The 23693-nt window shown below is 43.0% G+C and overlaps 1 protein-coding gene across 1 annotated transcript in view; it reads right to left on the bottom strand.

The window, feature by feature from the left end:
- Positions 1-13196: 13196 nt before the first annotated feature.
- LOC129829442 (uncharacterized) overlaps positions 13197-23693 on the bottom strand; it is a 25575-nt gene continuing 15078 nt past the window's right edge. The window contains exons 2-3 of the mRNA XM_055891136.1: positions 14398-14990; positions 13197-14111 (exon numbers count right to left, since the gene is read on the bottom strand). Coding sequence (XP_055747111.1) covers positions 13658-14111; positions 14398-14990 — 1047 coding nt within the window. The 3' untranslated portion in view covers positions 13197-13657. The remainder of the gene's footprint in view (positions 14112-14397; positions 14991-23693) is intronic.

Raw genomic sequence — 23693 nt, 5'->3', positions numbered from 1 at the left:
GGGGTTGATTTGACCATATACTAATGGGCTAGGGGTTGATTTGACCATATACTAATGGGCTAGGGGTTGATTTGACCATATACTAATGGGTTAAGGGTTGATTTGACCATATACTAATGGGTTAAGGGTTGATTTGACCATATACTAATGGGCTAGGGGTTGATTTGACCATATACTAATGGGCTAGGGGTTGATTTGACCATATACTAATGGGCTAGGGGTTGATTTGACCATATACTAATGGGTTAGGGGTTGATTTGACCATATACTAATGGGGCTAGGGGTTGATTTGACCATATACTAATGGGCTAGGGGTTGATTTGACCATATACTAATGGGCTAGGGGTTGATTTGACCATATACTAATGGGCTAGGGGTTGATTTGACCATATACTAATGGGCTAGGGGTTGATTTGACCATATACTAATGGGCTAGGGGTTGATTTGACCATATACTAATGGGCTAGGGGTTGATTTTTCACCATATACTAATAGGCTAGGGGTTGATTTGACCATATACTAATGGGCTAGGGGTTGATTTGACCATATACTAATGGACTAGAGGTTGATTTGACCATATACTAATGGGCTAGGGGTTGATTTGACCATATACTAATGGACTAGAGGTTGATTTGACCATATACTAATGGGCTAGGGGTTGATTTGACCATATACTAATGGACTAGGGGCTAGGGGTTGATTTGACCATATACTAATGGACTAGGGGCTGACTTGACCATATACTAATGGACTAGGGGTTGATTTGACCATATACTAATGGGCTAGGGGTTGATTTGACCATATACTAATGGGCTAGGGGTTGATTTGACCATATACTAATGGGCTAGGGGTTGATTTGACCATATACTAATGGACTAGGGGCTGATTTGACCATATACTAATGGACTAGGGGTTGATTTGACCATATACTAATGGACTAGGGGTTGATTTGACCATATACTAATGGACTAGGGGTTGATTTGACCATATACTGATGGGCTAGGGGTTGATTTGACCATATACTAATGGACTAGGGGTTGATATGACCATATACTAATGGGCTAGGGGTTGATTTGACCATATACTAATGGGTTAGGGGTTGATTTGACCATATACTAATGGGGCTAGGGGTTGATTTGACCATATACTAATGGGCTAGGGGTTGATTTGACCATATACTAATGGGCTAGGGGTTGATTTGACCATATACTAATGGGCTAGGGGTTGATTTGACCATATACTAATGGGCTAGGGGTTGATTTGACCATATACTAATGGGCTAGGGGTTGATTTGACCATATACTAATGGGCTAGGGGTTGATTTGACCATATACTAATGGACTAGGGGTTGATTTGACCATATACTAATGGACTAGAGGTTGATTTGACCATATACTAATGGGCTAGGGGTTGATTTGACCATATACTAATGGACTAGAGGTTGATTTGACCATATACTAATGGGCTAGGGGTTGATTTGACCACATACTAATGGGCTAGGGGCTAGGGGTTGATTTGACCATATACTAATGGACTAGTGGCTGATTTGACCATATACTAATGGACTAGGGGTTGATTTGACCATATACTAATGGGCTAGGGGTTGATTTGACTATATACTAATGGGCTAGGGGTTGATTTGACCATATACTAATGGGCTAGGGGTTGATTTGACCATATACTAATGGACTAGGGGCTGATTTGACCATATACTAATGGACTAGGGGTTGATTTGACCATATACTAATGGACTAGGGGCTGATTTGACCATATACTAATGGACAAGGGGGCTGATTTGACCATATACTAATGGACTAGGGGTTGATTTGACCATATACTAATGGACTAGGGGCTGATTTGACCATATACTAATGGACTAGGGGTTGATTTGACCATATACTAATGGACTAGGGGTTGATTTGACCATATACTAATGGGCTAGGGGTTGATTTGACCATATACTAATGGGCTAGGGGTTGATTTGACCATATACTAATGGACTAGGGGTTGATTTTACCATATACTAATGGACTAGGGGTTGATTTTACCATATACTAATGGACTAGGGGTTGATTTGACCATATACTAATGGGCTAGGGGCTAGGGGTTGATTTGACCATATACTAATGGGCTAGGGGTTGATTTTACCATATACTAATGGGCTAGGGGTTGATTTGACCATATACTAATGGACTAGGGGCTGATTTGACCATATACTAATGGGCTAGGGATTGATTTGACCATATACTAATGGGCTAGGGGTTGATTTGACCATATACTAATGGGCTAGGGGTTGATTTGACCATATACTAATGGACTAGGGGTTGATTTGACCATATACTAATGGGCTAGGGGTTGATTTGACCATATACTAATGGGGTAGGGATTGATTTGACCATATACTAATGGGCTAGGGGTTGATTTGACCATATACTAATGGACTAGGGGTTGATTTGACCATATACTAATGGACTAGGGGTTGATTTGACCATATACTAATGGGCTAGGGGTTGATTTGACCATATACTAATGGGCTAGGGGTTGATTTGACCATATACTAATGGGTTAGGGGTTGATTTGACCATATACTAATGGACAAGGGGCTGATTTGACCATATACTAATGGACTAGGGGTTGATTTGACCATATACTAATGGGGTTAGGGGTTGATTTGACCATATACTAATGGACAAGGGGCTGATTTGACCATATACTAATGGGCTAGTGGTTGATTTGACCATATACTAATGGGGTTAGGGGTTGATTTGACCATATACTAATGGACTAGGGGCTGATTTGACCATATACTAATGGACTAGGGGTTGATTTGACCATACACTAATGGGCTATGGGTTGATTTGACCATATACTAATGGACTAGGGGTTGATTTGACCATATACTAATGGACTAGGGGTTGATTTGACCATATACTAATGGGCTAGGGGTTGATTTGACCATATACTAATGGACTAGGGGCTGATTTGACCATATACTAATGGACTAGGGGTTGATTTTACCATATACTAATGGGCTAGGGGTTGATTTGACCATATACTAATGGACTAGGGGTTGATTTGACCATATACTAATGGACTAGGGGCTGATTTGACCATATACTAATGGGCTAGGGGTTGATTTGACCATATACTAATGGACTAGGGGATGATTTGACCATATACTAATGGACTAGGGGTTGATTTGACCATATACTAATGGACTAGGGGTTGATTTGACCATATACTAATGGACTAGGGGTTGATTTGACCATATACTAATGGGCTAGGGGTTGATTTGACCATATACTAATGGGCTAGGGGCTAGGGGTTGATTTGACCATATACTAATGGGCTAGGGGCTAGGGGTTGATTTGACCATATACTAATGGGCTAGGGGTTGATTTGACCATATACTAATGGGCTAGGGGTTGATTTGACCATATACTAATGGGCTAGGGGTTGATTTGACCATATACTAATGGGCTAGGGGTTGATTTGAACATATACTAATGGACTAGGGGATGATTTGACCATATACTAATGGACTAGGGGTTGATTTGACCATATACTAATGGACTAGGGGTTGATTTGACCATATACTAATGGACTAGGGGTTGATTTGACCATATACTAATGGGCTAGGGGTTGATTTGACCATATACTAATGGACTAGGGGTTGATTTGACCATATACTAATGGACTAGGGGTTGATTTGACCTTATACTAATGGGCTAGGGGCTAGGGGTTGATTTGACCATATACTAATGGGCTAGGGGTTGATTTGACCATATACTAATGGGCTAGGGGCTAGGGGTTGATTTGACCATATACTAATGGGCTAGGGGTTGATTTGACCATATACTAATGGGCTAGGGGTTGATTTGACCATATACTAATGGGCTAGGGGTTGATTTGACCATATACTAATGGGCTAGGGGTTGATTTGACCATATACTAATGGGTTAGGGGTTGATTTGACCATATACTAATGGGCTAGGGGTTGATTTGACCATATACTAATGGACTAGGGGTTGATTTGACCATATACTAATGGGCTAGGGGTTGATTTGACCATATACTAATGGGCTAGGGGTTGATTTGACCATATACTAATGGGTTAGGGGTTGATTTGACCATATACTAATGGGGCTAGGGGTTGATTTGACCATATACTAATGGGCTAGGGGTTGATTTGACCATATACTAATGGGCTTGGGGTTGATTTGACCATATACTAATGGACTAGGGGTTGATTTGACCATATACTAATGGACTAGGGGTTGATAGAATACTAGATATACTAGTATACTAGTATACTATAATAATAGAATACTAATAGAGATATATTATAATGCAGGGATCTGTCTTTGATGTTACCATAGAGATATATTATAATGCAGGGATCTGTCTGTGATGTTACCATAGAGATATATTATAATGCAGGGATCTGTCTGTGATGTTACCATGGAGATATATTATAATACAGGGATCTGTCTGGGATGTTACCATGGAGATATATTATAATACAGGGATCTGTCTGTGATGTTACCATAGAGATATATTATAATACAGGGATCTGTCTGTGATGTTACCATAGAGATATATTATAATACAGGGATCCGTCTGGGATGTTACCATAGAGATATATTATAATACAGGGATCTGTCTGTGATGTTACCATAGAGATATATTATAATACAGGGATCTGTCTGGGATGTTACCATAGAGATATATTATAATACAGGGAGTTGTCTGTGATGTTACCATAGAGATATATTATAATACAGGGATCTGTCTGGGATGTTACCATAGAGATATATTATAATACAGGGATCTGTTTGGGATGTTACCATAGAGATATATTATAATACAGGGATCTGTTTGGGATGTTACCATAGAGATATATTATAATACAGGGATCTGTCTGGGATGTTACCATAGAGATATATTATAATGCAGGGATCTGTTTGGGATGTTACCATAGAGATATATTATAATGCAGGGATCTGTCTGTGATGTTACCATAGAGATATATTATAATACAGGGATCTGTCTGGGATGTTACCATAGAGATATATTATAATACAGGGATCTGTCTGTGATGTTACCATAGAGATATATTATAATACAGGGATCTGTCTGGGATGTTACCATAGAGATATATTATAATACAGGGATCTGTCTGGGATGTTACCATAGAGATATATTATAATGCAGGGATCTGTTTGGGATGTTACCATAGAGATATATTATAATGCAGGGATCTGTCTTTGATGTTACCATAGAGATATATTATAATGCAGGGATCTGTCTGGGATGTTACCATAGAGATATATTATAATGCAGGGATCTGTCTGTGATGTTACCATAGAGATATATTATAATACAGGGATCTGTCTGGGATGTTACCATAGAGATATATTATAATACAGGGATCTGTCTGGGATGTTACCATAGAGATATATTATAATGCAGGGATCTGTCTGGGATGTTACCATGGAGATATATTATAATACAGGGATCTGTCTGTGATGTTACCATAGAGATATATTATAATGCAGGGATCTGTCTGGGATGTTACCATAGAGATATATTATAATGCAGGGATCTGTCTGGGATGTTACCATAGAGATATATTATAATGCAGGGATCTGTTTGGGATGTTACCATAGAGATATATTATAATGCAGGGATCTGTCTGGGATGTTACCATAGAGATATATTATAATGCAGGGATCTGTCTGGGATGTTACCATAGAGATATATTATAATACAGGGATCTGTCTGGGATGTTACCATAGAGATATATTATAATGCAGGGATCTGTTTGGGATGTTACCATAGAGATATATTATAATGCAGGGATCTGTCTTTGATGTTACCATAGAGATATATTATAATGCAGGGATCTGTCTGGGATGTTACCATAGAGATATATTATAATGCAGGGATCTGTCTGTGATGTTACCATAGAGATATATTATAATACAGGGATCTGTCTGTGATGTTACCATAGAGATATATTATAATACAGGGATCTGTCTGGGATGTTACCATAGAGATATATTATAATACAGGGATCTGTCTGGGATGTTACCATAGAGATATATTATAATGCAGGGATCTGTCTGGGATGTTACCATAGAGATATATTATAATGCAGGGATCTGTCTGGGATGTTACCATAGAGATATATTATAATGCAGGGATCTGTTTGGGATGTTACCATAGAGATATATTATAATGCAGGGATCTGTCTGGGATGTTACCATAGAGATATATTATAATGCAGGGATCTGTTTGGGATGTTACCATAGAGATATATTATAATGCAGGGATCTGTCTTTGATGTTACCATAGAGATATATTATAATGCAGGGATCTGTCTGGGATGTTACCATAGAGATATATTATAATGCAGGGATCTGTCTGGGATGTTACCATGGAGATATATTATAATACAGGGATCTGTCTGTGATGTTACCATAGAGATATATTATAATACAGGGATCTGTCTGTGATGTTACCATAGAGATATATTATAATACAGGGATCTGTCTGTGATGTTACCATAGAGATATATTATAATACAGGGATCTGTCTGTGATGTTACCATAGAGATATATCATAATACAGGGATCTGTCTGTTCAGTGTATTCTGATGGGTCTGGAAGGAGATCAATAATGAATCTGTTAGCTGAGTGCTGTGGACTGATCAACACACTGTTTATTTATAGTGTGTGTGTGTGTGTGTGTGTGTGTGTGTGTGTGTGTGTGTGTGTGTGTGTGTGTGTGTGTGTGTGTGTGTGTGTGTGTGTGTGTGTGTGTGTGTGTGTGTGTGTGTGTGTGTGTGTGTGTGTGTGTGTGTGAACAGTGATTTGTAGCTTGTTACTATAGCATTTAACACCAGATATCCTCTGCAAATGGTTGGTAGTGTAGTGAGATATTACTGTTAGTGATACTGATCTGTACTGAGATATTACTGTTAATGATACTGATCTGTACTGAGATATTACTGAACTGTACTGAGATATTACTGTTAGTGATACTGATCTGTACTGAGATATTACTGTTAGTGATACTGATCTGTACTGAGATATTACTGTTAGTGTTACTGATCTGTACTGAGATATTACTGTTAATGATACTGATCTGTACTGAGATATTACTGATCTGTACTGAGATATTACTGTTAATGATACTGATCTGTACTGAGATATTACTGTTAATGATACTGATCTGTACTGAGATATTACTGTTAGTGATACTGATCTGTACTGAGATATTACTGATCTATACTGAGATATTACTGATCTATCCTGGGATATTACTGTTAGTGATACTGAACTGTACTGAGATATTACTGTTAGTGATACTGATCTGTACTGAGATATTACTGTTAGTGATACTGATCTGTACTGGGATATTACTGTTAGTGATACTGATCTGTACTGAGATATTACTGTTAATGATACTGATCTGTACTGGGATATTACTGTTAGTGATACTGATCTGTACTGAGATATTACTGATCTGTACTGGGATATTACTTATCTATCCTGGGATATTACTGATCTGTACTGAGATATTACTTATCTATCCTGGGATATTACTGTTAGTGATACTGAACTGTACTGAGATATTACTGTTAGTGATACTGATCTGTACTGAGATATTACTGTTAGTGTTACTGATCTGTACTGAGATATTACTGTTAATGATACTGATCTGTACTGAGATATTACTGATCTGTACTGAGATATTACTGTTAATGATACTGATCTGTACTGAGATATTACTGATCTGTACTGGGATATTACTGTTAATGTTACTGATCTGTACTGAGATATTCCTGTTAGTGATACTGATCTGTACTGAGATATTACTGTTAGTGATACTGATCTGTACTGAGATATTACTGATCTGTACTGAGATATTACTGATCTATACTGAGATATTACTGATCTATCCTGGGATATTACTGTTAGTGATACTGATCTGTACTGAGATATTACTGTTAATGATACTGATCTGTACTGAGATATTACTGATCTGTACTGGGATATTACTTATCTATCCTGGGATATTACTGTTAGTGATACTGAACTGTACTGAGATATTACTGTTAGTGATACTGATCTGTACTGAGATATTACTGTTAGTGATACTGATCTGTACTGAGATATTACTGAACTGTACTGAGATATTACTGTTAGTGATACTGATCTGTACTGAGATATTACTGTTAGTGATACTGATCTGTACTGAGATATTACTGTTAGTGATACTGAACTGTACTGAGATATTACTGTTAGTGATACTGATCTGTACTGAGATATTACTGTTAGTGATACTGATCTGTACTGAGATATTACTGTTAATGATACTGATCTGTACTGAGATATTACTGATCTGTACTGGGATATTACTTATCTATCCTGGGATATTACTGATCTGTACTGGGATATTACTTATCTATCCTGGGATATTACTGTTAGTGATACTGATCTGTACTGGGATATTACTGTTAGTGATACTGATCTGTACTGAGATATTACTGTTAGTGATACTGATCTGTACTGAGATATTACTGTTAGTGATACTGATCTGTACTGGGATATTACTGTTAGTGATACTGATCTGTACTGGGATATTACTGTTAATGATACTGATCTGTACTGGGATATTACTGTTAGTGATACTGATCTGTACTGAGATATTACTGTTAGTGATACTGATCTGTACTGAGATATTACTGTTAGTGATACTGATCTGTACTGGGATATTACTGTTAGTGATACTGATCTGTACTGAGATATTACTGTTAGTGTTACTGATCTGTACTGAGATATTACTGTTAGTGATACTGATCTGTACTGAGATATTACTGTTAGTGATACTGATCTGTACTGAGATATTACTGTTAGTGATACTGATCTGTACTGAGATATTACTGTTAATGATACTGATCTGTACTGAGATATTACTGTTAATGATACTGATCTGTACTGAGATATTACTGTTAATGATACTGATCTGTACTGAGATATTACTGTTAATGATACTGATCTGTACTGAGATATTACTGTTAGTGATACTGATCTGTACTGAGATATTACTGTTAATGATACTGATCTGTACTGAGATATTACTGTTAATGATACTGATCTGTACTGAGATATTACTGTTAATGATACTGATCTGTACTGGGATATTACTGTTAGTGATACTGATCTGTACTGAGATATTACTGTTAGTGATACTGATCTGTACTGAGATATTACTGTTAGTGATACTGATCTGTACTGAGATATTACTGTTAGTGATACTGATCTGTACTGAGATATTACTGTTAGTGATACTGATCTGTACTGGGATATTACTGTTAGTGATACTGATCTGTACTGAGATATTACTGTTAATGATACTGATCTGTACTGGGATATTACTGATCTGTACTGAGATATTACTGTTAGTGATACTGATCTGTACTGAGATATTACTGTTAGTGATACTGATCTGTACTGGGATATTACTGTTAGTGATACTGATCTGTACTGAGATATTACTGTTAGTGATACTGATCTGTACTGAGATATTACTGTTAGTGATACTGATCTGTACTGAGATATTACTGTTAGTGATACTGATCTGTACTGAGATATTACTGTTAGTGATACTGATCTGTACTGAGATATTACTGTTAGTGATACTGATCTGTACTGAGATATTACTGTTAGTGATACTGATCTGTACTGAGATATTACTGTTAGTGATACTGATCTGTACTGAGATATTACTGTTAGTGATACTGATCTGTACTGAGATATTACTGTTAGTGATACTGATCTGTACTGAGATATTACTGTTAGTGATACTGATCTGTACTGAGATATTACTGTTAGTGATACTGATCTGTACTGAGATATTACTGTTAGTGATACTGATCTGTACTGAGATATTACTGTTAGTGATACTGATCTGTACTGAGATATTACTGTTAGTGATACTGATCTGTACTGAGATATTACTGTTAGTGATACTGATCTGTACTGGGATATTACTGTTAGTGATACTGATCTGTACTGGGATATTACTGTTAGTGATACTGATCTGTACTGGGATATTACTGTTAGTGATACTGATCTGTACTGAGATATTACTGTTAGTGATACTGATCTGTACTGGGATATTACTGTTAGTGATACTGATCTGTACTGGGATATTACTGTTAATGATACTGATCTGTACTGAGATATTACTGTTAGTGATACTGATCTGTACTGGGATATTACTGTTAGTGATACTGATCTGTACTGGGATATTACTGTTAGTGATACTGATCTGTACTGAGATATTACTGTTAGTGATACTGATCTGTACTGAGATATTACTGTTAGTGATACTGATCTGTACTGAGATATTACTGTTAGTGATACTGATCTGTACTGGGATATTACTGTTAATGATACTGATCTGTACTGGGATATTACTGTTAGTGATACTGATCTGTACTGAGATATTACTGTTAGTGATACTGATCTGTACTGAGATATTACTGTTAGTGATACTGATCTGTACTGAGATATTACTGTTAGTGATACTGATCTGTACTGAGATATTACTGTTAGTGATACTGATCTGTACTGAGATATTACTGTTAGTGATACTGATCTGTACTGAGATATTACTGTTAGTGATACTGATCTGTACTGAGATATTACTGTTAGTGATACTGATCTGTACTGAGATATTACTGTTAGTGATACTGATCTGTACTGAGATATTACTGTTAGTGATACTGATCTGTACTGAGATATTACTGTTAGTGATACTGATCTGTACTGAGATATTACTGTTAGTGATACTGATCTGTACTGAGATATTACTGTTAGTGATACTGATCTGTACTGGGATATTACTGTTAGTGATACTGATCTGTACTGAGATATTACTGTTAGTGATACTGATCTGTACTGAGATATTACTGTTAGTGATACTGATCTGTACTGGGATATTACTGTTAGTGATACTGATCTGTACTGAGATATTACTGTTAGTGATACTGATCTGTTGTCACGACTTCCATCGAAGGTGGTTCCTCTTCCTGTTCGGGTGGCGCTCGGCGGTCGTCGTCGCCGGCCTACTAGCTGCCACCGATCCATTTTTTCCTTTTCGTTTGTGTCTGTCTGTTTTGTTTACACCTGTGTCCTATTAGTTGATTTGGGTGGGTTTATTAACCTCTGCTGCCTGCTAGTCTTTGTGGGGGATTGTTTGCTGTGGTTACTTTGTTAGGGGTGCGTGTCTGCAACATGGGGTTTTCTTTCTCACGGTAGTTGTACCGTTTTGGAGTAGAGGTTTCTCCTCTGTGTGATGGGTTTATTTCCCTGTGTGTGGCGACCTCGTTGGGGCGTGTTCACCCCCCATGTTGTTGTTGAGTTGGGACTTCTGAATAAACGATTGTGCCACTGGGACTTCCTTGCTCTCCTGCTCCTGATTTCTGCACCTCCCTCCTTCAAGGAGGCACGTAACAACTATACTGGGATATTACTGATACTGAACTATGTGGTCCCGTGTGGCTCAGTTGGTAGAGCATGGCGCTTGCAACGCCAGGGTTGTGGGTTCAATTCCCACGGGGGGACCAGGGTTCAATTCCCACAGGGGGACCAGGATGAATATGTATGAACTTTCCAATTTGTTAGTCGCTCTGGATAAGAGCGGATAAGAGAAATGACTTAAATGTAAACTATACTGAGATATTACTTGTAATGATACTGAACTATACTGCTATATTACAGGACCTGTTACTGAGCTGTAACAACTATAATAATTAACCATTTAAATACACGGATTGTGGTATTTACTCTGAGCCACTCTTGTTGTCGTTGAAGAATAGTCATGTTCATTTGAATACATTGGAAGAAGGATGAAGACTATTAAAACATGGGGGGAAAGATGAAGACTATTAAAACATGGGGGGGAAAGATGAAGACTATTAAAACATGGGGGGGAAGGATGAAGACTATTAAAACATGGGGGAGAAAGATGAAGACTATTAAAACATGGGGGGGAAGGATGAAGACTATTAAAACATGGGGGAGAAAGATGAAGACTATTAAAACATGGGGGGGAAGGATGAAGACTATTAAAACATGGGGGAGAAAGATGAAGACTATTAAAACATGGGGGGGAAGGATGAAGACTATTAAAACATGGGGGAGAAAGATGAAGACTATTAAAACATGGGGGAGAAAGATGAAGACTATTAAAACATGGGGGGGAAGGATGAAGACTATTAAAACATGGGGGAGAAAGATGAAGACTATTAAAACATGGGGGAGAATGATGAAGACTATTAAAACATGGGGGGAAGGATGAAGACTATTAAAACATGGGGAGAAAGATGAAGACTATTAAAACATGGGGGAGAAAGATGAAGACTATTAAAACATGGGGGGGAAGGATGAAGACTATTAAAACATGGGGAAGGATGAAGACTATTAAAACATGGGGAGAAAGATGAAGACTATTAAAACATGGGGGAGAAAGATGAAGACTATTAAAACATGGGGGGGAAGGATGAAGACTATTAAAACATGGGGGAGAAAGATGAAGACTATTAAAACATGGGGGAGAAAGATGAAGACTATTAAAACATGGGGGAGAAAGATGAAGACTATTAAAACATGGGGAAGGATGAAGACTATTAAAACATGGGGGAGAATGATGAAGACTATTAAAACATGGGGGGAAGGATGAAGACTATTAAAACATGGGGGGGAAGGATGAAGACTATTAAAACATGGGGGGGAAGGATGAAGACTACTTGTGTTTCTGTCTTCCCTATTTAAATTTTTATTTTATTTATTTAACTAGGCAAGTCCTTTCAGAACAAATTCTTATTTTCAATGACGGCCTAGGAACGGTGGGTTAACTGCCTTGTTCAGGGGCAAAAGGACAGATTGTTACCTTGTCAGCTCAGGGGATTTGATCTTGCAACCTTTCGGTTACTAGTCCAACACTCTAACCACTAGGTTACCTGCCCCCCCCCCCCCCCCCTACACTCTAACCACTAGGTTACCTGCCCCCCCCTACACTCTAACCACTAGGCTACCTGTCTCCCCTTATTCTTAACTTCCCAAAGAAATAAAATGAATAAGGTCTGAAGTCAAACAAATAAACAAATAAATCTATCAGAATATTTTGATTGAAGCTTTATTTCAAAGACGTTTATGAATATTATAATATATAGAGTGTTAGAAGGTGTTACTATACTGGTAATAAGCATGAGGCTATCTCTCTCTATCTCTCTCTCTCTCTCTCTCTTTCTCCCTCTACATATCTCCATCTATCTCTCTCTATCTCTCTATCTCTCTCTTTCTCCCTCTATATCTCTCTCCATATCTCCATCTCTCTATCTCGCTCTCTCTCCCTCTGTCTCTCCATATCTCTCTCTATCTCTCTCTGTTTCTCTCTCTATCTCCATCTCTCTATCTCTCTCTGTTTCTCTCTCTCCATATCTCTCTCTGTTTCTCTCCATCTCTCTGTTTCTCTATCTCCATCTCTCTGCTTCTCTATCTCGATCTCTCTCTCCGTCTCTCTCTCCATCTCTCTGTTTCTCTCTCTCCGTCTCTCTCACTGTCTCTCTATCTCTCCCTCTCTACTGTGGCAGGTAGTGTAGGATGTGTTGGACCAGCAGCTCGGGGTCGTGGGTTAGGGCTTGGGGGTCGTAGTTCAGGGCTCTTCTCCTGCGGCTGGGCCTCCCACCAGGCTGGGCCTGTAGTTCGGCGTCGATCCTCTTCATCCTCTGTAACCCCACAGCATGGTTTGGGGTCTTGTGGCCCTCCCTCTCTCCCCCAAGCCATACAGGGCCCTCTTCCATGTACCCCAGCCTCTTGACCCTCAGAAGCCCCGGAGAGGGCTCCCGGCTGGGGGAAGGAGTAGGAGGGGAGACCAGGGAGCGACGGGACCTGTGGAAGACTGGTTCTGAGGCTGCTCTGACCCCTCCACCCCCACCACCAGATACAGACACCAGGTCCCTCCTCGCCCGGCGGCTTGACGAACCCTGGGGGTTGTTGGGACTAATGTTGGACAGGATCTTGGTCACGAGGTATCTAGAGACACAGGGATAATAACATGAATTATGTTTACATTTTACAAACAAAACAGTATACACGGCTAGCTACTGTACATTCAATAGCTACATAACTGAGTGTAGAAAATGGATTCACCTGGTCAGTTTCTGTCATGGAATGAGAAGGTGTTCCTAATGTTTTGTACACTCTGTATAGATTCATATCTCTCTGTGCTCTCTTCCCTCTGTCTCTGTCTCTCTTTCTCTCTCCATCCCCACTCCTCTCTTTCTCTCTCTCCCCTCCCTCTCTCCCTCCCTCTCCATACCTCAGAGCCTCCTGGTCTCGGTCCTGGCTGCCTGTTTCCAGCCTGTCATCTGTAAGCCTGTTGATGGTGGCTGGTAGACCTGGTAACCCGGGCTGCTGCTGCAACCTCTCCTGCCTGTATCTGTTGAGCAGAGCCTGGGTGAGCTGGGGGTCCAGTAGGCCCTGCCATGGAGCTGCAGCCTGGGGCTTTCCCATTCTCATGCCCTGCTCTGTCTCGTCGTAGTCACGGGTATAGGGCCCTTGGAAGTCCCCTGGCCCCTGGTCCTCCTCACCTCCCTCCTCTCCGGCAGCTCCTTCAGCTTCACTGAGGAGGCGGAGCAACCCGGCCAGGTACGCCGTTTCCTGTTCATGCCTCTCGTCGTTCTCCACCAATTGCTGCACAGCATGGCTTAAGCCCTGCCCCCTCCACTCCTCTGGTTGATAGAGCAGCTCGTTGCCCCCCCGCCGGGTCAGGACGTCAGCCGACTCGCCAGGATAGGACATCATCCCGGCCTCGTACGGCAGTGAATCACGGAGATCTCGGCGGAAATGCCTGACCCCGCCTCCTGTGGCGTCCAGACCACGCCCCCCCACGCCACGAGCAGCGGACAGTGACTAAGAGGGAGAAAGAGAGAGACAGAAAGAGAGGAGAAACAGAGAGAGAGAGAGAGAGAGAGGAAAGAGAGATACAGAGAGAGAAGAGACAGATAGAGAGGATGAGAGAGAGACATGTTGGTTATTTTTAGGACTTTGTAATAGACTAAGAAGCTCTGAGATGACACAGCAGTAAGTCTCCCCTGAAGCTCTGAGATGACACAGCAGTAAGTCTCCCCTGGAAACTCTGAGATGACACAGCAGTAAGTCTCCCCTGGAAGCTCTGAGATGACACAGCAGTAAGTCTCCCCTGAAGCTCTGAGATGACACAGCAGTAAGTCTCCCCTGAAGCTCTGAGATGACACAGCAGTAAGTCTCCCCTGGAAGCTCTGCGATGACACAGCAGTAAATCTCCCCTGAAGCTCTGAGATGACACAGCAGTAAGTCTCCCCTGGAAGCTCTGAGATGACACAGCAGTAAGTCTCCCCTGGAAGCTCTGAGATGACACAGCAGTAAATCTCCCCTGAAGCTCTGAGATGACACAGCAGTAAGTCTCCCCTGGAAGCTCTGAGATGACACAGCAGTAAGTCTCCCCTGAAACTCTGAGAAGACACAGCAGTAAGTCTCCCCTGGAAACTCTGAGAAGACACAGCAGTAAGTCTCCCCTGAAACTCTGAGAAGACACAGCAGTAAGTCTCCCCTGGAACTCTGAGATGACACAGCAGTAAGTCTCCCCTGGAAGCTCTGAGATGACACAGCAGTAAGTCTCCCCTGGAAGCTCTGAGATGACACAGCAGTAAATCTCCCCTGAAGCTCTGAGATGACACAGCAGTAAGTCTCCCCTGGAAGCTCTGAGATGACACAGCAGTAAGTCTCCCCTGGAAGCTCTGAGATGACACAGCAGTAAATCTCCCCTGAAGCTCTGAGATGACACAGCAGTAAGTCTCCCCTGGAAGCTCTGAGATGACACAGCAGTAAGTCTCCCCTGAAACTCTGAGAAGACACAGCAGTAAGTCTCCCCTGGAAACTCTGAGAAGACACAGCAGTAAGTCTCCCCTGAAACTCTGAGAAGACACAGCAGTAAGTCTCCCCTGGAACTCTGAGATGACACAGCAGTAAGTCTCCCCTGGAAGCTCTGAGAAGACACAGCAGTAAGTCTCCCCTGGAAGCTCTGAGAAGACACAGCAGTAAGTCTCCCCTGGAAGCTCTGAGAAGACACAGCAGTAAGTCTCCCCTGGAACTCTGAGATGACACAGCAGTAAGTCTCCCCTGGAAGCTCTGAGATGACACAGCAGTAAGTCTCCCTTGGGACCAGCCACCTGGACAGCTGATGAAACTGTGGGTTTGTACAACCGAATCATTTCTGCACAAAACTCCCAGAAACAGTCTCAGGTAAGATCATCTGCGTGCTCGTCGTTCTCACCACGGTAATGACCTGGCTGCAGTTCAGGGTCGTAACAGATTTCAGTGGTCAAATGTTCACCTTCGATGGCCACTGGCACGCTGGAGAAGTGTACACTTCACGGATGAATCCCGGTTTCAACTGTACCGGGCAGATGGCAGACAGCGTGTATGATGTAGTGTGGGCGAGCGGTTTGCTGATGTCAACGTTGTGAACAGAGTGGCCCATGGTGGCGGTGGGGTTATGTTAATGGCAGGCATAAGCTACAGACAACAAACGCAATTGCATTTGATCGATGGCAATTTGAATTCACAGAGATACGGTGCTGAGATCCTGAGGCCCGTTGTCGTGCCATTCATCCCCCGCCATCCCCTCGTGTTTCAGTATGATAATGCACGGCCCCATGTCGCAATGATCTGGACACAATTCCTGGAAGCTGAAAATGTCCCAGTTCCACCCCCCTACACTCCTCCTCCTAACCTCCCCACCCCCTCCTCTACCTCTACATATACCTCTACATCTCCTCCTCTACCTCTACATCTCCTCCTCTACATCTCCTCCTCCTCCTCTACATCTCCTCCTCTACATCTCCTCCTCCTCCTCTACCTCTCCTCCTCTACATCTCCTCCTCTAAATCTACCTCTCCTCCTCTACCTCTACATCTCCTCCTCTACATCTCCTCCTCTACATCTCCTCCTCTGCATCCCCTCCTCTAACTCTATATCCCCTCCTCTAACTCTATATCCCCTCCTCTACATCTCCTCCTCCACCTCTATATCTCCTCCTCTACATCTCATCCTCCTCTATATCTCCTCCTCTACCTCTATATCTTCTCCTCCTCCTCATCTACCTCTCCTCCTCTACCTCTATATCTCCTCCTCTACATCTCATCCTCTTCTATATCTCCTCCTCTATATCTCCTCCTCCTCTATATCTCCGCCTCTGCCTCTATATCTTCTCCTCCTCCTCCTCTACATCTCCTCCTCTACCTCTACATCTCATCCTCCTCTACATCTCCTCATCTACCTCTATCTCTCCTCCTCTACCTCTATATCTCCTCCTCTACCTCTATATCTCCTCCTCTACCTCTATATCTCCTCCTCTACATCCCCTCCTCTACCTCTATATCTCCTCCTCTACCTCTACATCCCCTCCTCTACCTCTACATCCCCTCCTCTACCTCTATATCTCCTCCTCTACCTCTACCTCTCCTCAGCTACCTCTACATCCCCTCCTCTACCTCTATATCTCCTCCTCTACCTCTATATCTCCTCCTCTACATCCCCTCCTCTACCTCTATATCTCCTCATCTACCTCTACATCTCCTCCTCTGCCTCTATATCTCCTCCTCTACCTCTATATCTCTTCCTCTACCTCTATATCTCCTCCTCTATCTCTACATCTCCTCCTCTACCTCTATATCTCCTCCTCTACCTCTATATCTCCTCCTCTACCTCTATATCTCCTCCTCTACCTCTACATCCCCTCCTCTACCTCTATATCTCCTCCTCTACCTCTATATCTCCTCCTCTACCTCTATATCTCCTCCTCTACCTCTATATCTCCTCCTCTACCTCTATATCTCCTTCTCTACCTCTACATCTCCTCCTCTACCTCTACATCTCCTCCTCTACCTCTACATCCCCTCCTCTACCTCTATATCTCCTCCTCTACCTCTATATCTCCTCCTCTACCTCTACATCCCCTCCTCTAGCTCTATATCTCCTCCTCTAGCTCTATATCTCCTCCTCTACCTCTATATCTCCTCCTCTACCTCTACATCTCCCCCTCTACATCCCCTCCTCTACCTCTATATCTCCTCCTCTACCTCTATATCTCCTCCGCTACCTCTATATCGCCTCCTCTACCTCTATATCTCCTCCTCTACCTCTATATCTCATCCTTTACCTCTACATCTCCTCCTCTATATCCCCTCCTCTCCCTCTATATCACCTGCTCTCCCTCTATATCTTCTCCTCTACATCTCCTCCTCTATATCTTCTCCTCTATATCTTCTCCTCTACATCTCCTCCTCTACCTCTACATCTCCTCCTCTACCTCTATATCTCCTCCTCTACCTCTATATCTCCTCATCTACCTCTACATCTCCTCATCTACCTCTACATCTCCCCCTCTACCTCTATATCTCCTCATCTACCTCTACCTCTCCTCATCTACCTCTACCTCTCCTCCTCTACCTCTCCTCATCTACCTCTACCTCTCCTAATCTACCTCTACCTCTCCTCCTCTACCTCTCCTCATCTACCTCTACCTCTCCTCCTCTACCTCTATATCTCCTCATCTACCTCTACCTCTCCTCATCTACCTCTACCTCTCCTCCTCTACCTCTATATATCCTCATCTACCTCTACATCTCCTCATCTACCTCTACATCCCCTCCTCTACCTCTACATCTCCTCCTCTACCTCTATATCTCATCCTCTACCTCTATATCTCCTCCTCTACCTCTATATCTCCTCCTCTACCTCTACCTCTCCTCCTCTACATCTCCTCCTCTATATCCCCTCCTCTCCCTCTATATCACCTGCTCTCCCTCTATATCTCCTCCTCTACATCTCCTCCTCTATATCTTCTCCTCTATATCTTCTCCTCTATATCTTCTCCTCTACATCTCCTCCTCTACATCTCCTCCTCTACCTCTACCTCTCCTCCTCTACCTCTATATCTCCTCCTCTACCTATATATCTCCTACTCTACATCTCATCCTCCTCTACATCTCCTCCTCTACCTCTACATCTCCTCCTCTACCTCTATATCTCCTCCTCTACCTCTATATCTCCTCATCTACCTCTACCTCTCCTCCTCTACTCCTCTACACCTCCTCATCTACCTCTATATCTCCCCCTCTACCTCTACCTCTATATCTCCTCCTCTACCTCTACCTCTCCTCTTCTACCTCTACCTCTACCTCTCCTCCTCTACCTCTCCTCTTCTACCTCTACCTCTATATCTCCTCCTCTACCTCTACCTCTCCTCTTCTACCTCTACCTCTACCTCTCCTCCTCTACCTCTCCTCCTCTACATCTCATCCTCCTCTATATCTCCTCCTCTACCTCTACCTCTCCTCCTCTACCTCTCCTCCTCTACCTCTACTCCTCTACCTCTACCTCTCCTCCTTTACATCTCCTCCTCTACCTCTATATCTCCTCCTCTACCTCTATATCTCCTCCTCTACCTCTATATCTCCTCCTCTACCTCTACCTCTCCTCATCTACCTCTACATCTCCTCCTCCTCTATATCTCCTCCTCTACCTCTATATCTCATCCTTTACCTCTACATCTCCTCCTCTATATCCCCTCCTCTCCCTCTATATCACCTGCTCTCCCTCTATATCTTCTCCTCTACATCTCCTCCTCTATATCTTCTCCTCTATATCTTCTCCTCTACATCTCCTCCTCTACCTCTACATCTCCTCCTCTACCTCTATATCTCCTCCTCTACCTCTATATCTCCTCATCTACCTCTACATCTCCCCCTCTACCTCTATATCTCCTCATCTACCTCTACCTCTCCTCATCTACCTCTACCTCTCCTCCTCTACCTCTCCTCATCTACCTCTACCTCTCCTAATCTACCTCTACCTCTCCTCCTCTACCTCTCCTCCTCTACCTCTCCTCCTCTACCTCTATATCTCCTCATCTACCTCTCCTCATCTACCTCTACCTCTCCTCCTCTACCTCTATATCTCCTCATCTACCTCTACCTCTCCTCATCTACCTCTACCTCTCCTCCTCTACCTCTATATATCCTCATCTACCTCTACATCTCCTCATCTACCTCTACATCCCCTCCTCTACCTCTACATCTCCTCCTCTACCTCTATATCTCATCCTCTACCTCTATATCTCCCCATCTACCTCTACCTCTATATCTCCTCCTCTACCTCTACCTCTCCTCTTCTACCTCTACCTCTCCTCTTCTACCTCTACCTCTACCTCTCCTCCTCTACCTCTCCTCTTCTACCTCTCCTCTTCTACCTCTACCTCTATATCACCTCCTCTACCTCTACCTCTCCTCTTCTACCTCTACCTCTACCTCTCCTCCTCTACCTCTCCTCCTCTACATCTCATCCTCCTCTATATCTCCTCCTCTACCTCTACCTCTCCTCCTCTACCTCTACCTCTCCTCCTCTACCTCTACTCCTCTACCTCTACCTCTCCTCCTTTACATCTCCTCCTCTACCTCTACTCCTCTACCTCTCCTCCTCTACCTCTCCTCCTCTACACCTCCTCCTCTACCTCTACCTCTCCTCATCTACCTCTACCTCTACTCTTCTACCTCTACATCTCCTCGTCTACCTCTCCTCCTCTACCTCTACATCTCCTCCTCTACATCTCCTCCTCTACCTCCATATCGACCTCTACATCTCTTCCTCTACCTCTCCTCCTCTACCTCTATATCTCCTCCTCTACCTCTACCTCTCCTCCTCTACCTATATATCTCCTCCTCTACCTCTACCTCTCCTCCTCTACCTCTATATCTCCTCCTCTACCTCTACCTCTCCTCCTCTACCTCTATATCTCCTCCTCCTCCTCTACCTCTACCTCTCCTCCTCTACCTCTACTCCTCTACCTCTCCTCCTCTACCTCTCCTCCTCTACACCTCCTCCTCTACCTCTACCTCTCCTCATCTACCTCTACCTCTCCTCTTCTACCTCTACATCTCCTCCTCTACCTCTCCTCCTCTACCTCTACATCTCCTCCTCTACCTATATATCTCCTCCTCTACCTCTATATCTCCTCCTCTACCTCTACATCTCCTCCTCTACCTCTACATCTCCTCCTCTACCTCTACATCTCCTCCTCTACCTCTACATCTCCTCCTCTACCTCTACATCTCCTCCTCTACCTCTACATCTCCTCCTCTACCTCTACATCCCCTCCTCTACCTCTATATCTCCTCCTCTACCTCTATATCTCCTCCTCTACCTCTACATCCCCTCCTCTACCTCTATATCTCCTCCTCTAGCTCTATATCTCCTCCTCTACCTCTATATCTCCTCCTCTACCTCTACATCTCCCCCTCTACATCCCCTCCTCTACCTCTATATCTCCTCCTCTACCTCTATATCTCCTCCGCTACCTCTATATCGCCTCCTCTACCTCTATATCTCCTCCTCTACCTCTATATCTCATCCTTTACCTCTACATCTCCTCCTCTATATCCCCTCCTCTCCCTCTATATCACCTGCTCTCCCTCTATATCTTCTCCTCTACATCTCCTCCTCTATATCTTCTCCTCTATATCTTCTCCTCTACATCTCCTCCTCTACCTCTACATCTCCTCCTCTACCTCTATATCTCCTCCTCTACCTCTATATCTCCTCATCTACCTCTACATCTCCTCATCTACCTCTACATCTCCCCCTCTACCTCTATATCTCCTCATCTACCTCTACCTCTCCTCATCTACCTCTACCTCTCCTCCTCTACCTCTCCTCATCTACCTCTACCTCTCCTAATCTACCTCTACCTCTCCTCCTCTACCTCTCCTCATCTACCTCTACCTCTCCTCCTCTACCTCTATATCTCCTCATCTACCTCTACCTCTCCTCATCTACCTCTACCTCTCCTCCTCTACCTCTATATATCCTCATCTACCTCTACATCTCCTCATCTACCTCTACATCCCCTCCTCTACCTCTACATCTCCTCCTCTACCTCTATATCTCATCCTCTACCTCTATATCTCCTCCTCTACCTCTTTATCTCCTCCTCTACCTCTACCTCTCCTCCTCTACATCTCCTCCTCTATATCCCCTCCTCTCCCTCTATATCACCTGCTCTCCCTCTATATCTCCTCCTCTACATCTCCTCCTCTATATCTTCTCCTCTATATCTTCTCCTCTATATCTTCTCCTCTACATCTCCTCCTCTACATCTCCTCCTCTACCTCTACCTCTCCTCCTCTACCTCTATATCTCCTCCTCTACCTATATATCTCCTACTCTACATCTCATCCTCCTCTACATCTCCTCCTCTACCTCTACATCTCCTCCTCTACCTCTACATCTCCTCCTCTACCTCTATATCTCCTCCTCTACCTCTATATCTCCTCATCTACCTCTACCTCTCCTCCTCTACTCCTCTACACCTCCTCATCTACCTCTATATCTCCCCCTCTACCTCTACCTCTATATCTCCTCCTCTACCTCTACCTCTCCTCTTCTACCTCTACCTCTACCTCTCCTCCTCTACCTCTCCTCTTCTACCTCTACCTCTATATCTCCTCCTCTACCTCTACCTCTCCTCTTCTACCTCTACCTCTACCTCTCCTCCTCTACCTCTCCTCCTCTACATCTCATCCTCCTCTATATCTCCTCCTCTACCTCTACCTCTCCTCCTCTACCTCTCCTCCTCTACCTCTACTCCTCTACCTCTACCTCTCCTCCTTTACATCTCCTCCTCTACCTCTATATCTCCTCCTCTACCTCTATATCTCCTCCTCTACCTCTATATCTCCTCCTCTACCTCTACCTCTCCTCATCTACCTCTACATCTCCTCCTCCTCTATATCTCCTCCTCTACCTCTATATCTCATCCTTTACCTCTACATCTCCTCCTCTATATCCCCTCCTCTCCCTCTATATCACCTGCTCTCCCTCTATATCTTCTCCTCTACATCTCCTCCTCTATATCTTCTCCTCTATATCTTCTCCTCTACATCTCCTCCTCTACCTCTACATCTCCTCCTCTACCTCTACATCTCCTCCTCTACCTCTATATCTCCTCCTCTACCTCTATATCTCCTCATCTACCTCTACATCTCCTCATCTACCTCTACATCTCCCCCTCTACCTCTATATCTCCTCATCTACCTCTACCTCTCCTCATCTACCTCTACCTCTCCTCCTCTACCTCTCCTCATCTACCTCTACCTCTCCTAATCTACCTCTACCTCTCCTCCTCTACCTCTCCTCCTCTACCTCTCCTCCTCTACCTCTATATCTCCTCATCTACCTCTCCTCATCTACCTCTACCTCTCCTCCTCTACCTCTATATCTCCTCATCTACCTCTACCTCTCCTCATCTACCTCTACCTCTCCTCCTCTACCTCTATATATCCTCATCTACCTCTACATCTCCTCATCTACCTCTACATCCCCTCCTCTACCTCTACATCTCCTCCTCTACCTCTATATCTCATCCTCTACCTCTATATCTCATCCTCTACCTCTATATCTCCCCCTCTACCTCTACCTCTATATCTCCTCCTCTACCTCTACCTCTCCTCTTCTACCTCTACCTCTACCTCTCCTCCTCTACCTCTCCTCTTCTACCTCTCCTCTTCTACCTCTACC

The sequence above is a fragment of the Salvelinus fontinalis genome, chromosome 31 (genome assembly GCF_029448725.1).
Source record: "Salvelinus fontinalis isolate EN_2023a chromosome 31, ASM2944872v1, whole genome shotgun sequence".
In the NCBI taxonomy this organism is placed as follows: Eukaryota; Metazoa; Chordata; class Actinopteri; order Salmoniformes; family Salmonidae; genus Salvelinus; species Salvelinus fontinalis.
This window is presented reverse-complemented; position numbering and strand designations above follow the sequence as displayed.